Source organism: Panthera tigris, chromosome D4, assembly GCF_018350195.1.
Source record: "Panthera tigris isolate Pti1 chromosome D4, P.tigris_Pti1_mat1.1, whole genome shotgun sequence".
NCBI classification, from domain to species: domain Eukaryota; kingdom Metazoa; phylum Chordata; class Mammalia; order Carnivora; family Felidae; genus Panthera; species Panthera tigris.
This window is the reverse complement of record NC_056672.1, coordinates 2474827-2491293: the sequence shown is the minus strand read 5'-3', so window position 1 is coordinate 2491293 and position 16467 is coordinate 2474827. Positions and strand designations below refer to the sequence as shown.

The 16467-nt window shown below is 48.0% G+C and overlaps 2 protein-coding genes across 4 annotated transcripts in view; one reads left to right on the top strand and one right to left on the bottom strand.

Moving 5' to 3' along the window:
* The window catches only part of LOC122233238, a 34475-nt gene extending 28296 nt beyond the window's left edge, over positions 1 to 6179 (top strand). The window contains exon 4 of the transcript XR_006210760.1: positions 5694 to 6179. The gene's annotated coding sequence lies outside the window, so the exon portion shown is untranslated. The remainder of the gene's footprint in view (positions 1 to 5693) is intronic.
* Positions 1 to 16467, bottom strand: part of SPIN1 (spindlin 1) — a 73102-nt gene that overhangs the window by 13572 nt on the left and 43063 nt on the right. For all 3 annotated transcript variants that reach the window (XM_042965000.1, XM_042964999.1, XM_042965001.1), the window contains exon 3: positions 6125 to 6173. In XM_042965000.1, the coding sequence (XP_042820934.1) occupies positions 6125 to 6173 (49 nt within the window). The remainder of the gene's footprint in view (positions 1 to 6124; positions 6174 to 16467) is intronic.

Sequence of the window (16467 nt, the reverse complement as noted above, 5' to 3'; positions counted from 1 at the left end):
TTCCTGAACCGTGTCTCTTTAATTAACAAGCCTTCCTATATCGGGCGTAAACGTTCGCTTCCTCTCCCGATTCCTCTGTGAGTTCTGCGGGTCGGCCTCGTCTGGGTGCGGTGGTGCCGCCCGCAGACTCCTGGTTAGCTCTCCCGCCGTGTGTGACCCTCTGTCATGCGGTCAGTGCTCCTCAGGTGCCCGACAGTCGCCGGCGTTCCTGTGCTCCGTGCCAGCCGAGACCACGGTGTCTGGAGCACGGGTGTACTTCTTCAGGCCCAGCTGGGCCCCGACGTCTGAGCAGGAGGTGTGGGATCGGAGAAGCAGCAGTGACCCAGGGGGCTGCAGAGTGGCCGGGAGCGGAGCGAGCAGAAGCCTTGGGACGGAGACGAGGGGCAGGCGAACCTCCTCCACGGCTGGTTTCTCCTCTGGCCACCTCGGCTGCAGCCAGCCTTTGCAGTCTCCAACCTGTACAGACTCCAGGGTCCACTCTGGATCCGCACTTTTCGGAGGGCTTCCTTTTCAACTCAAAGTGGCAGAGAGCTCCTCAGCTCAGCTTAATTTAATGTTTGTTTTTTTTTTTTTTTTTTTTTTTTGAGAGACAGACACACACAGAGCGCAAGCGGGGGTGGGGGTGTGCAAAGAGAGAGAGGGAGACGCAGAATCCAAAGCAGGCTCCGGGCTCTCAGCAGAGCCTGCTTGGGATTCTCGGCCTCCCTCCCTCTCCCTCTCTCTCTCTCTCTCTCTCTCTGCCCCTCCCCTGCTCGCTCTGTCTCTCTCACGAAATAAACAAACTTAAAAGAAATTAAGGGCTGCCTGAATATGGCGCTGCGGACCTACATTCTCCCTGGATACACGTGTTCGTAACAGCCCTCGAGCTCGTGTGCGTCCCTGCGAAGAGTCTAGGGGGCTCTCCAGGCCCAGCCTCCAGAGGCCGACACACACACAGCGCTGCCGCAGGCGGACGGCAGACACCTCGCTCCGGGAGGACGGCTGAACTCGCCGCCACGCGCAAATAAAGGGCTGCACTGAGTCACGATCCGAACGATTCGAGGAGGACAGCACAGAACGCCAGAGGCACGCACCTGTGAGCGCGTTGCTGGTTCTCTCCACAGCCGCCTCTGGAAACAACAGACAGGCCCCCGGGCTGTGGAGGGACGCGCTGCTGTTGGTCCTCACGACTGGGACTGGCTCTTCTCATACGCCCACGGGGATTCCCCGGGGAGCAGACGGGGCCGGCCAACCCCTCGGCAGAAAGCCACTCTCCCTGTACGACAGGAGCGGATTTCCCCAGGAGCCCGAGTAGCTCTCAGATGGGCCTCGGAGGAGACTGGCAGGCGAGCGACCACCCGGAGCGTGTGGGCAAGGCCCGGACCTGGCCCCAGATTCCTCGATCCCAGACCTTCCAGCACACGCTCCGGGCCGCCGCTGCCCCAGGCACCATACCTTCGGGGGCACCAGTCAAAACCAACACTAGTTTCCACGTACCCATGTTCCCTAAAAGGTAAGCTGGATTGCAGGGGCATTTTCTGTGCCTTGCCGGACATTTTAAGGAAGTCTGGAACACACCCCGCTAATTGTTCTGTCACCCAGAAAAGAGATTCTGTGTTCAAAGCACATCCTCCTCCCCGGGACTGGAAGATCTTATTTTGGTGGTCAGTATTTAAAGGGACCACACTTCTTCAGCTTCAACCAGCACCATTCTGCCGTGAACCAGGAAATGCCACTCACGCACCGTGTACTATGTTGCACAAATTAATTACTGACACTTTCCTTATTCTATTTAGTACTGTCTTCTAAGAGCAGTTCCCTTACTCGTGTTGCAGCACATTTCAGAAGAAACTACTGATTGTATCAACATAATTGTCTGTTTACAAGATGCACACCAGTAAGGAGAAAAGTTTTTCTGGTTCCTGTTGCTTAATAAAAGTTGTACAGCTGATGCTGCCATTGCTGGCTTAAAATGACAATATAAAAACAAGATGGGGAGTCGGGGTTCCATCCACACACTATGGGTTCTTTCATTACTCTGTCCCAGAGAATGCCAGAGCTGTCTGCGGCAACCTCCCAATGCCAAGGCCTTCCAATACACTATTCACTTCCTTGGTGTAAAAAGCACTTAAAAGTCGATTCAAAAGTATTATTCCTTTTGTCCAATTTAAGACAGCACCACACTTCATGCAGATGCCTGCTTCACTGTTACTTTGTGTGTGTAACCTGCTTTTCCAATGTGAGACAAGCAACCACTCCACGAGGAAGCACGGTGTGGTGGTTGTGTGCTCTAGAATCCTGCTGTCCCCTCTGGGAGCCCTGGCTCAGTCACTTCTCAGCTGCATGACCCCAAACTGGTCAGTTAACCTCTTGTATCAAAGGGCCCAGGGTTCCTACTTGACAGGGGTGCCATGAAAAGTACCTGAGCCCATGCCGGGGACTCCAGGAGGAGGAAGGGAGAGGAGGAAGAGGGGGGACAAGGAGGATGGGAGGGGGAGGAGGAGGGGAGTTGTCTCTGTCACTGTTGCGGTCAGTGACTGGTACTTGTGATTTAACAAATGGAAAGCACTGGCTGGAAATCCCTCTATTTAGTGTGTAACAGCCCTGGTCCATTTCTCTAAACACACACCAAAACCCGTCGTGTTTTCTGACAGTGCCTCGAAATGGAAAGGCATCCGCTACTCCAACTAGCGAAGACAAAGAACCAGATTTCTGTTTGAAAACTGCAACAAAGAACCGCTACGGCTAGTCTCGCCTGAGATCCCCCCACTCTACCTTCCCTTCAAGATGCACAGCTGCCCCTTAAAGCAGGGGTCAGGGTGTTGACCCCCAGTATAACTTCTGACTCCCTCAAAACTTGATAGCTTGACCGGAAGCCTTACCAATTACATGAACGATTTACACACACTTTGTACACTGTATGTAACCTCTGCTGTACTCTTACAATCCAGTAAGCCAGAGAAAAGAACATATCATCAAGAAAATTATGGGGGGGGGGGGGGGTGGCACCTGGGTGACTCAGTCCGTTAGGCATCCAACTTCTACTCAGGTCATGATCTCACAGTTCATGAGTTCAAGCCCCAGATCAAACTATCTTCAGATCCTCTGTCCCCCTCTTTCTCTGCCCCTCCCCTGCTCGTCCTCACTCTCTCAAAAATGGGGAAAGAAAGAAAGGAAAGGAAAGAAAGGAAAGGAGAAAGGTAGGCAGAAAAGGAGGAAGGAAGGAAGGAAGGAAGGAAGGAAGGAAGGAAGGAGAAAGAGGAAGGAAAGGAAAGGAAAGGAAAGGAAAGGAAAGGAAAGGAAAGGAAAGGAAAGGAAAGGAAAGGAAAGGAAAGCAAAGGAAAGCAAAGGAAAGCAAAGGAAAGCAAAGGAAAGCAAAGGAAGGAAGAAAGAAAGGAGAAAGAGGAAAGAAAGGAAGAAGGAGAGGAAGGGAGGGAGGGAGAAAGGAAGGAAGGAAGGAAGGAAGGAAGGAAAGAAAGAAAGAAAGAAAGAAAGAAAGAAAGAAAGAAAGAAAGAAAGAAAGAAAGAAAGAAAGAAGAAAAGAAAGAAAGGAGAAAGAGAAAAGAAAGATCACAAGGAACAGAAAATACGCTCATAGTTAGTTCTGTGCCGTACTTAAATCCGGGCACAGGTGGCCCTGTGCTGCTTGATCCCATGTTGTTCAAGGGCCAAATACACTTTCCCTACAGATGCATTTCCCAAACGACGTCCTGCAAAGCTGGGAAAGGCCTGCCTACCAACTTGTTCCCAAAATGTAGTGGGGGGCCTGGTCGGCAGGAGGCATGGAAGTGTGCTGCCTTCACTTTAAAAACCAGAACAAGATGTAGCTACACAACGTCCCTGGTCTGCTGCAGCAATGCTCCCACTGCCACGGACCCAACTCTGAGTCCTGCTGATACCCACGGGGACAGGGCTGCCACACTCGTCCCCTGGAGCTCCTATGACTCCCTCCACACGTGCAGTTACTGCTCAGATTCCCAGAAACACAGGAGGCGAGAGGAGACGAGGCCACAGGTCAGCGGCTGCAGGCGGTGGGTCCCTTGTGCCTTTCCTCGCTCGCTGTTGGGCCACAGTGGAGGCAGCAAGGGCAGAGTGAGGCTCCGGGTCTGCTTTTCTGTTCGTGGTTTCCATAAACATCTTGCTGGCAGAAAGCCTGGTCTATAGAGAAAAGCTGACGCCCCACCATTCCAGTCCAGACCAGGATTTTTAGACGCGGTAAGCAGGGTCCCAGGCAGACAGAGGAACGTGCCAAGACGCCCAGCTGAACCACCCAGCTCCCCGCTTCGAGTCAGCTCCTGCCCAGGGGCCTCGCCACCAGCCTGTGGGCCCATCCAGAGGCAGTGAGCAATGGCCACCTGTTGTGAAATGTGCAGACTCTTTCTTTCCAACCGTCTTCAGATGTGCACAGAGATCAGAAGACAGGCAAACAGGACTGAGAGTGTGTCCTTTCTTCCTGTGGCGCCTTCTGGCTACAGAGTACCAAGTTCAAGGCTGTCTACTGAAAGCTTGTTTTCACTGAAACAAGCACCCGACTGAGCTCCCTGCATTGCAGAGCACAGGGGAGCAGATTCTCAGAAGTTTTAACAGATAGGCGTTTATTCATTGTGCTGGGGTGGGGGGGGGGGGGGGGGGGGTGGCGGCATTACCAGCACATCAGAGCCACGACGAGTCCATGGAAAGCAGTGCTTACGAGCAGGCATGTGAAACCCTCGCACAAACCCAAGAATGCCTGAAATCCTAACTAAAGGAACTTCCAACCAGAGATATCCAGGAATGTGTAAAAATGGGTAAAACTGAATGCACATTACACTCTGAAAGCCAGTTATTTTAAACTAACTGGTAAAATCTATTTTGCATGAACTGTTATGGTCTTGCAAATCAACATCTAACTTGCTTCTCTTCCCCACTAAGTTTTTATCATTACCTGATATTACAGCTTGTATTTGTTTTGTTACCTCCCACTTGGGCCAAGAGATGGCTGATTACTTATGGCAATGGTGCAACATGAGTGGAGATACAGTAGATTACCAGCTCGGTGGGCATGGCAGAACCATGAACATTAGTAATGGGCATATCAATGAAATCTGGGAAATGCCTTATCAACCCTCAGGGACACACAGACCTCAACTTCACAGTTTTACACTGTAGGACACTTCGTGAACCTAACCTGACAAATATTTACATCGCTATGCATGCACGCATTTACACGGGAGGCACGTGTGCTCGGATCAGCGACATTACGGAAGGGCGTGTTTAACGTCATCCAGATGTGCCATTGCAGCCAAGGCGCCCTGGGCCCTTCGACCACACAGGGTGGTGACTTCGGTATGAACAATTTGGAAAGAACTGCTATACTGCGAGGCTTGGGAGGTGCCAGCTAGGGTCAGAGGGCCTGGTCTGTAGTTAACAATCTACGATCAAGACCAAATGATCAGAACCTACTTGTTAGAGCAGCGCCCATGGTGCAGCAGCTGTGACCAGGACCCGGTGGGTACTTGTGCAATCTATTCAAATATGTAACTCAGTACAAGCACAGTCTTATTTAAGACAGTACCTCAAGTTTCTTTGTGAACGTAACTATGTCATACACAAAGATTAAAGGGAGGGAAAAGTGGCTTGTTCGCTCTGGTACCTACAGAATTTAGGACTTATACTGGTCACTTGAAATACACAGCCTTTTAAAATATCTTTCAACAGGCATATTCTTTCTCTAGATTTCAAGCTTCTCATGTACTTGAAAATGTAGAAAAGCAGTGAGCAAGCAGCTGTCGGCATACTACTCAGGCCCTCCAGCAGGAGCTAAGGCCTCTGGCCACAAGGGCCCTCCTTGTCAGCAGCGCATCCGAGACGCAGCCAAGAACCTGCATGCCGAGAGCACGCAGCCCTTCCCAGGAGGGAAGCGGGAGAGCGCTGCCCTCACCACTGGGGCTTCCCGCAGACAGCGCAACCCCTGGGAGCTGGAGGGGAAATCATCGCCCGGAGGCTTTCAAGAATGGAAGGACAGGCCTAGGCAGCCATAGGCCAGGCCAAAGACAGGGGGCATGACCTGCTCAGCACAGGAAGAGGGCAGCACAATGGCATCTCAAGTCCTCTGTCACCTAAGGCCACAACCTGTTATCTAAAAGCAAGTTTCAGAGTTGCTTACTTGTGGGACGTCCTTTTCTTCATCATGCTTGCAGACACACCAGCATGGCCTAAAAGAGAAGTGAGCATAAGTCAATAAAAACTAGACACAAAAATACTTCAGACCTTGGAAAAAATGAACTTCTAAAAAACTGCTATGCAAAGCATGAAATGGGGCGCCTGGGTGGCTCAGTCAGTTAGGCGTCCGACTTCAGCTCAGGTCATGATCTCATGGTCCATGGGTCTGACTGCCGCATTGGGCTCTGTGCTGACAGCTCAGAGCCTGGAGCCTGCTTCGGATTCTGTGTCTCCTTTTCTCTCTGCCCCTTCCCCACTAGGGCTCTGTGTGTGTGCCTCTCTCTCAATACAAACAAACATTAAAAAAAAAAAGGGGATGAAATGAAAATAAGCCATAAAGAGCCAACCTGTAGGAAGTCATTTGTTTATTTCATTGTTAAGAAGGAAATAAAAGGGGTTCTAGGAAAATAAGATAGCAAGGACAACAGCTCATCTCCCAGATCTGCCATAAAAAACCCAAAATCACATGGAACAAAAAACACAACATAAGTGACAATCTGGCCGTAAAGTACTAAGTTACAGAAGCTGTCTTCCTGCGACAAGCCACTAGAAAGCGGGCAGATGTGAGACACCTAGACCCAGGCACCGCACGGCTGAGACACAGGACCACAGCACCAGAAGGCTGTGCACCCGCCCGGCCCGCGGTCTCAGAGTGATGTGCAGACCTGGCCCACAGGGGAGCAAGGAGAACGGGATGGTTGTGCCCCAGGCTGGGAGGACAAAGGGGCAGGGGCGGGGGCGGGGAGCGGCGCAGAGTGCTGGCGAATGGGGTCTCAGAGGGACTCCAAACATCTGGGGGTGGAAAGGGATGGCAGTTGTTCAAAGTCCGGCCAGCCACCTCTTCAAACCCGTAGGGCAGTTGGTAAAAACCACACAGAGGTGACCCCTCAGCAAGAGGGCTGCTCCAGACCCACCCGGGCATCTGGTGGCCAGAACAAAGTCCGAGCACGGCCACACAGTCCCATTGCGCCACCACACGTCTCAAATGGCCCACACCCCAACAGAGGCCACTCGACACGCAGGAAAGTGGCAGACCATACCCCACGCCAAGGGGGTTACAACCAGAATGTAATTAACAGCAAAGATGTTAAAAGAGCTATAATCTGCTCAAATATATAAAGGACAGACAATACTCAAAACAGAAAAATGTGGGGAAGAAAAGGAAAGAAATAAATGAAAGTGGTGAAAACACATGATCTGAAATGAAGACGAGTGGACACGATTAACAGCGGACCAGACCCAAAGATGGTGGGGGCAGGAGCGGCCGTGGGGACCCTCACAGCCGGTGTCAACTGGCCTGACACACGGTAAATGGGATGGTTTACCACACCCACGAAGAGAAGAGCACACCGGGAGAGAAGAAAGAGCTAGAAGCAGCAGTGGCAGAGAGTTCTCCAGATGTGGTGCGCACACAGCCACGTGGCCACACAGCCAATGAGCTCAGCCACGCCCACGTGGGATGAAAACAAGGATGAACCTGCCAGGGCGCATCCTAATCACAGTTCTGGAAACCAGTGGCCGGTGAAATACTTTAAAGCAGCCTAACAGGGGCGCCTGGGTGGCTCAGTCAGTGAAACGTCCGACTTTGGCTCAGGTCACAATCTCACGATTCACAGGTTCGAGTCCTGCGTTGGGCTCTGTGCTGAGATTGCGGGGCCTGCTTGGGATTCTGTCTCACCCTCTCTCTCTGCTCCTCTTTTGCTCACACACACACTCTCTCTCTCAAAATAAACAGTAAATTTAAAAAAGAAACACAGAGAAACAAAGACAATACTGGCTCCAGATCCACTGCCAGAAAGAGCGTGAGCCCAAACAGAAGACAGTGGAGTAGAACTCATGGACTCAGAGCACTATCTCCGGCCAAAGGAGCTTCTAGCCTCAACGGTACAGATAATGGCATCAGATGAAGACTGTCCAAACACGAATTCAGAGACTATGTAAAAAAGGATGGGACAACTGCTAGCATCACACAAATTAACTTCAGGACAAAGTTATCAGGGATCAAGACAACATTTCAAAACGGTAAGAGTCAATCAAGAAGCCGGCACATTTAACAGGTTGACGGTACGTGCACTGGGTACAGAACACTGGAGTTCATGAAGCAAAACCCGACGGCCCTGACAGGAAAAATCAACACATCCACAATTAGACATTCAGATGTGAGCTCTCCTCTCTCAGTCACGGAAGTAAGGAGTGGGTGGAAAATCAGACAGGACGCAGAAGACCAGAACACCACAAAGAGCCTACACGGGTTTCTTTCCCCCAAGTTCACCTGAGATGTTCACTCAGACACACCATCTGCTACCCATAGCACAAACCCTCCATGCACTTACAACAACGTGAACTCCTAGGAAGTTTGTTCTCTTACCACGTCAGAAGGGAAAGAGAAATTAATAATATCTGGAAACACCCGTTTTTGAAAATTAAACGACAATCTTGTTTAATCCACAGTTCAAGGACAAAATCACAATGAAATTTGACCTTGAAGAAAATCAAACTGGAAACGCTATCCGTGGGATGCGGCAAAAGCACCCCTGACTACAGTGATCAAAATCCACGCTAGGCAGCAAAATATAAAGAAAACAAAGAACGTGTGACCACAAGCTCAGTCTAGCGGTCCCCTGACTGGAAGAAGGCGGCTCCGGGGTTATCTGCAAATCCGCCATCCCCGGCCATCCCTGAGAGCGTGCATGCTTACACACACTTCCTTACTTCCACTTACAATTCCAAAGTGAAGCGAACAAGCAGACACATGGCCAACCGGTCAGTGCAGGGCTGTCTGTCCCTGTTCATGAAGACGGTGAGACAGGCAGGTCCCGGGTGCCCAGTGCCGTCCTCCCCGCTGTCCCCAGCGGCCCGGGCACCCCCACGCAGACAAGCAGACAGCTCACAGACAATGGAAGACAGCCTGGAAGGACACCAAACTTTCCTGAACGCCCCACCCCCCCGCCGCCGTCACCCCGGAATGTCTCTAGGCTTGGGGTGGACAGCATGAGGAGAGCGGACAGGCAAACAGACCCGACGGTACAGGATCGCTGGGGGTCCACGGAAACTACCCTACCCCCTTGGTGTCAGGGCCGCCTTGCCTCCCACATGGAGCTCACTGGGACAGGGCAGCCGGCCTTGCACCTGTCTGCCCCCGCCCCCACATGCCAGGCAACGCTGGGGCCCACCTGTCACCTCGTGTCCCGACGGGGCTCGCTCTCCCGCCACAGGAGGGCTGTGGCAAGATCACCGGAGAGGAGCGAGCCGCTCCCAGGGAAGCCTCTGCTCTGGCGAACGGGCATCGACACTCGTGGAGACACGGCCCCTTGGGTGCAAACGCTCCAGGCTGGGGGCACCACCACATGTGCAAGGACCCCGGAGCTCTGCAGATGGACTAGGAGGACGCACGGCGGTCCTCAAGGCCACCGAGGCCTTCACAGTCACCACACAGCGCCAGAGGCACGAACACGGAGAGCGGGAGCTCTCGGAAGCCTGCACGTGAGGAGCGGAGTCCTCCCTCTGCCCGAACAGGGGAGAAGCTGCACAAGATCAGGAATCTTTCAAGTGGCCAGAGGAGGAGTCCCAGGGCGAACAGAGACAGGCCTGCAGAGGGACCCACACGGCGCCTCGGGCAGAGCCTGCGGGGGGGGGGAGCAGGTGGAAGAGCCGACCCACAGCCTCCGCGCCCACAAGGTGGGGCCCAGCCCCCAGTGGCCAATCTTGGCAGGAAGGGAGGGAGGGTCCACGTGCTCCCGGGTTTCACCTCTGGGAGTGCCGCAGTTCCAGGCAAGGGGTGGGGGAGGTGGGGGAGGAAGGGGAGAGAAAACTCCCCTCCAGCCCCCAGTAGAGGGAGGGGAGAAAGTAGCCATTCAGAGACAGAACAAAGTGTTTGGTTCTTAACAAGGCCCATCCCCAAGAGCCCAATCCCTGCCCAAGGGCAGGGAGATTAAAAGTCCAGCTGCAGCGGGTCCTGTCCCACAGCGGACAGGAGGAAGACACGAGGGTCAGCCAGTGGCACAGACCCATTAAGACACGAGGCCTAGTTAGAGCACTACAGAATGTATCCCGCCCCCCACGCCCCATCGAAGGTCACTAAAGGCTTGTGAGCTCCTTTCATCTGGCACATCCTGTCCAACTTGGTCAAAAACTTACAAAGCACATGAAAAAGGAAACAACACGGTTTGAAGACACAGTAAGCACAGGAACCAGACTCTGGCATGACGGGTGGTGGAACGATCATTCCAAGAATTCCAAGTAACTGTCAAAATTAAGCTAGAGGTTATAATGAAAAAAAGTAGACAACGTGCAAGAAAAAAATGAGTAATGTAAAAAGAAAGGTAGAAATTACCAGGGAAAAAAAAGACGGCAGAGGTCAAAACACCAGAACAGAAATGAAGAATGTATGAGGGACTCATGATGGAGAAAGTGCAATCCAAACTACAAAAAGCAGGGAAAAGTGGGAGAGAAAGTAGAAGAAAATACAGGGCAAGGAACAGGGCACAGTAAGAAACAGAGCAGACGTTAATCCAGTGAGCCCCAGACACGGCTGAGAAAAGAGTCTCTGAGCCGCAGGACACGCCAACAGAAAGGTCCAAACCTGAAAAGCAGAGCAAAGGACAGGAAAAAACAAATCAGAATATCCAAGGACCGTGGGGCGACTACAAAGAAGTAACATGTACAAGGGGAATGCCAGGAAGAAAAGATGGAGACAGAGGAACAGAAGAAAACAGTCAAAGCAATAACGACTGAGGATTTCCCCAGATTAACGTCAGACGCTAAACCAGAGACAAAGGAAGTTCAGAGAACGCCAAGCAGGATAAATGCCCGAACACCGCATATAAGCGTATCATATTCACAGCGCAAATCCAGGGCAAAGACAAACTCCTGAAAGCAGCCAGAGGAAGACACGCCTTATGGATGGAGAAGCAGAGCAAAGAACAATTGCATCCGCCTTCTCCTCAGGAAGCATGGCAGCAGAAAGGAGTGAAGTATCTAAGTGCTGAGAGAAAACTAAAAACCCAGAATTTTGTATTCTGCTAACCTTCAAGAGTAAAGAAGAAACAGACTTGCTCAAACAAACAGAAGTTAAGAGAATTTGTTTCCAGAAGACCTGTACTTCAAGAAATGTTGAAAAAAATTCTTCAGAGAGAAGAAAATGAGTTGAAAAACTCGAATCTACATAAAGATCATTAGAGACCATCTTTCTTAACAAAAATGGTAACATTTTTCCAGAATATTAACAATGTATTAGATGATTATAGCTCACGCATAAGTGAACTGGATTAGTTGTAAAAGGATCCTGCAGACTCTAGGGCAGTCTCTTGAAGTAAAAGAACAAGGGCAATGCATAGAAAATAGTAACAAATATAGCAGATATTAGTCCAATAATCACCTTAAACGTCAATGATCTAAGTACACCAATTAGAAGACCAAGTCTGTCATAGTGGATCAAAATAAAAGACCATATTGTACACTTCTCACAAGAAATCCATTTTAAGGATATATACTTACATTAAAAATAGAGGGAAGGAAGAATATATACCATGCTAACACTGATCAAAAGAAGCGAGAGTAGCTACATTAATTTCAGTCAGATTCCAGAGCAAGGGAAGTCATCAGGGATAAAGAGATAGATTATGATGGGGCGCCTGGGTGGCTCAATCCGGTTAAACGTCCGACTTCAGCTCAGGTCATGATCTCACTGCTCATCGGTTCGAGCCCCGTGTTGGGCACTGTGCTGATAGCTCACAGCCTGGAGCCTGCTTAGGATTCTGTGTCTCCCTCTCTCCCTCTGCCCTTCCCCTGCTCACGTTCTGTCTCTCAAAAAATTAATAAATGGGGCGCCTGGGTGATTCAGTCGGTTAGACGTCCGACTTCGGCCCAGGTCACGATCTCACGGTCCGTGAGTTCGAGCCCCGCGTCGGGCTCTGAGCTGATGGCTCAGAGCCTGGGGCCTGCTTCTGATTCTGTGTCTCCCTCTCACTCTGCCCCTCCCCCGTTCATGCTCTGTCTCTGTCTCAAAAATAAATAAACGTTAAAAAAAAAAAATTAAAAAAAAAATTAATAAATATGTTAAAAAAATTTTAAGAGATACATTATTATAAAGCAATCAATCCTCTAAGAAGACAACAATCCTTAACATGTATGTACCTCACAACAGAATATCAAATCAAGGGAGGTCAAAGTTGTACAACTACACAGTGGGACACTTCAATAACCCTCTATCAGAAATGGACAGATCCAACAGGCAGAAGATCACTGAGTGCACAGTCAAACCCAACACCACCACTGATCAACTGGATATAATTGACATCAATAGACCACTTCATCCAACAACGGCAGAATACAAATTCTTTACAAGGTCCCAGAAGCATTCAGCAAGACAATATTCTGGCATAAAATACATCTTAAAATTAAAGGAACAGGGGCGCCTGGGTGGCTCAGTCAGTTAAGCATCCAACTTTGGCTCAGGTCATGATCTCATGGTTCGTGGGTTCAAGCCCCGCGTCAGGCTCTGTGCTGACAGCTCAGAGCCTGAAGCCTGCTTCAGATTCTGTGTCTCCTCTCTTCACCTCTCCTGCTCGTTCTCTGTCTCTCAAAAATAAATTTTAAAAAAGCTAATAAATAAATAAACAAATCCTGCAACTGCTCGCAAACCACGATAAAATCAAACTAGATTCAATAACAGAAAAATAGCTGGAAAATTCCCAAACACTCAGAGATTAAGCAACACACTTCTAAATACACTGTTCAAAGAAAAAAATCACAACACAAATTTAAAAATATTTGGAACTAAATGAAAAGCAAAATACATTTTGCAAAATTTGTAGGATACAAGGAAAGCAATGCTTACAGAGAAATCTACAGCACTGAATGCATGTACTGGAAAAGAGGAAAGATTTAAAATTAAAAATCTAAGCTTACCCCTTAGGAAATTATAATAGGAAACCATATTAAATGTAAAATAAAAGCGGTTATAAAAGTTAGAAATCAGTAATATTTTAAACATCAACAGAGAAAAATCAATGAAATCAAAAGATCATTGTTTGAAAATACCAAAATTGATAAATCTCTAGCCAGGATAACTAACAAGAAAGAGAGAAGGCACAAATCACTAACATGAGAAATCAAAAAGGAGACATCACTACAGACCCCATATACAAAATCCACATGACAACTACAAAACTGATGAAAGATATCTAAATGGAGAGATATCTAAATGGAGAGATATTCCATGTTCATAGACAGGAAGACTCAGTATTGTCAAGATGTCAGTTCTTCCCAATTTGAACTACAGATTTAATGCAATCCCAATCCAAATCCTAATGAGTTATCTTGTGGATGTCAATGAACTGGTTCTAAAGTTTATAGGGAGAAGCAAAAGATCCAGCACAGCCAACACAATACTGAAGGAGGAGAACAAAGTTGGAGAACTGACACTACCCAACTTTAAGACATCCTGTAAAGCTACACTCATCAGGACAATGTGGTACTGACTCTTTAAAAATGGACAAATAGAACAAATAAAGAACCCTGAAAAAGACCCACATATAGTTAACTGATCTTTGACAAAAGAGCAAAGGCAATACAATGGAGAAAATATAGTCTTTTTAACAAATGGTACTGGAATAGACAGACATCCACCTACAAAAAAACGGATTTGGACAGAGACTTTACATCCTTCACAAAAATTAACTCAAAATGGACCACAGATCTAAATGTAAAGTGAAAAACTATAAAACTCCTAAAATACAACCCAGGGAAAAATCCAGATGACCTTGGTTATGTTGATGACTTTTTAGATACTACACCAACAGCATAATCCATGAAAGAAGTTAACTGATAAGCTGTACTTCATTGAAATTAAAAATTTCTGCTCTATGAGAGACACTATCAAGAAAATGAGAAGACATGCCAGAAGAAGAAAACACCTAGAAGAAAACATATCTGAAGGACTTGTTAACCAAAATATAACAAGAACTCTTAAAATTCGACAAGAAAAAACAACCTGATTAAAACATGGGCCAAACACCTTAACACCAAAGATGATATATGTAGAGATGGCAAAACACATACAAAAAGATGCTCTACACATCGTATGTCATCCAGAAAATGCAAACTAAAAACAAGGAGACACCACGACACACCTAACAGAATGGCCGAAATCCAGAACACTGACAACACCAACCACTGGAGAGGATGTGAAGCAATAGGAACTCTAATTCATGGCTGGTGGGAATGCAAATTGGTGTCGCCATTTTGAAAGACAGTTCGGTGGTTTCTTACAAAATTAACCATACTCTTACCATATGATCCAGCAATTATGATCCTTGGTATTTACCCTAAGAAGCTGGAAACATGTCCACACAAAAACCTGGGCACACGGATGTTTATAGCACCTCCATTCTATGATGCTCAAACTTGGAAACAACCAAAATGTCCTATAGTGGGTGACTGGATAAATAAACCATGGCGTGTCAACAAATAGAATGTTATTCAGTAATAATAAGCTATCAAGCCATGAAAAGACAGAAGGAACCTTAAGTGCATACTGCTAAGTGAAAGAAGCCAATGTGAAAAAGCTACGTAAGATTCCAACTCGATGACATTCTAAGAAAGGCAAAACTATGGATACAATAAAAGGCAGTGACTGCTAAGGGTTGGGGGAAAAAGGAATGAATAGTTGGAGAATAGGGGATTTTCAGGGAATAAAACTACCCTGAATGATACGAGAATGGTGGATCTGAATACATCTGTCAAAACCCACAGAACGTACAGCACCAAGAGTGAAGCTCAAAGTAAACAATGGACTCTGAGCAATCATGACATGTAAATGTGGGCATGCCAATGTAACAAGTGTACTATCTGGTGGGGGATGTGGCTAGTAGGGGACGTTGAGGGGGAGGGGACCAGACATATACAAGAAATGTACGTTCTGATCAACTTTGCCTTGAACTTAAAACTACTTTATGCAAAATAAAGTCCTGGGGTTCCTGGGTGGCTCGGTCGGTTGAGCATCTGACTCTTGATCTTGGCTGAGGTCATATCACAGTTTGTGAGTTGAAACCCCGCGTGGGGTTCTGTGCTGATGGTACGGAGCCTGCTTGAGACTCTGTCTCTCCTCTCTGCTCCTCCTTCTCTGCTTGTGCACACGCGCGCTCTCTCTCAAAAAAAAAAAAAAAAAAAAAAACACTTACAAAAAAAGAAAAGTCCTTTTGCAAAGTTCTTTTTAAAAAGGACTTTTTAAAAAAATAGAGGTACTAAACTTATTCTTCCATCATTAACACTGAGCTAAACAGAAAACAATACCTGCAATGCTGAAGTAAAATGACTTTGAACCCTGAATTCCATACCCAGCTAAATTACCAACTGAGGGTACAGACATTTACATTCATGTATGGGCTCAAAAGTTACACCTCCCACAAATCTCTGGAAGTAACTGGAGGATACTCTCCAGAAAACAAGACAGAAAAGCAACATAAACACACAGGATCCGAGAAACCAGAGATGTTTAAGTCCAGCATGACATCTATGATACAGGATGAGACCCATGCAGACAGGAGTAAGAGGCCAGGGACTAAAGGAGAGTGGTCTCCCAGAAGCTGGCACCACACAGCAGCAAGTGTAAGAAATATATCACGGGCAAAGGCTAGTAACTCCAACTTTAAAAGAGCTTCGAGGGGCGCCTGGGTGGCTCAGTTGGTTGAGCGTCCAACTTCAGCTAAGGTCATGATCTCAGAGTTTGTGGGTTCAATCCCCACATCAGGCTCTGTGCTGACAGCTCAGAGCCTAGAGCCTGCTTGGGATTCTCTGCCTCCCTTTCTCTCTGCCCCTCCCCCACTCGTGTTCAGTCTCTCTCTCTCTCTCTCTCTCTCTCTCTCTCTCTCCATAAATAAATAAACATTAAAAAAATTTTTTTAAATAAAAGAGCTTCTAAAGGTAGAAGAAAATTGGAGATAAGAACAGAAAAAGGCAGGCCAAAGAGGCCTCACACATGAAACTACAGACTCCTTTGTCACCCATCTGACGAACAAAGATTCATAACCTGACAACACACTACAGAAGCAAGATGGGGGAGAGAGACACGCTTCCACACCGCTTGCTGGTAAGAAGGCACCATGGTACAAAGCCCATGAACACCTCACAGAATCACGTATGCATGTAAGATCTAATTCAGCTCTCCTAAAAACCTATCCCAGTGATGACACACTGGCAAAACAGACAAGCCTATTCACTGCAGTATCATCATTTCTAATACAGAAGAGTGGAAACAACCTAAATGTCCAAATAACTAAGCATAAA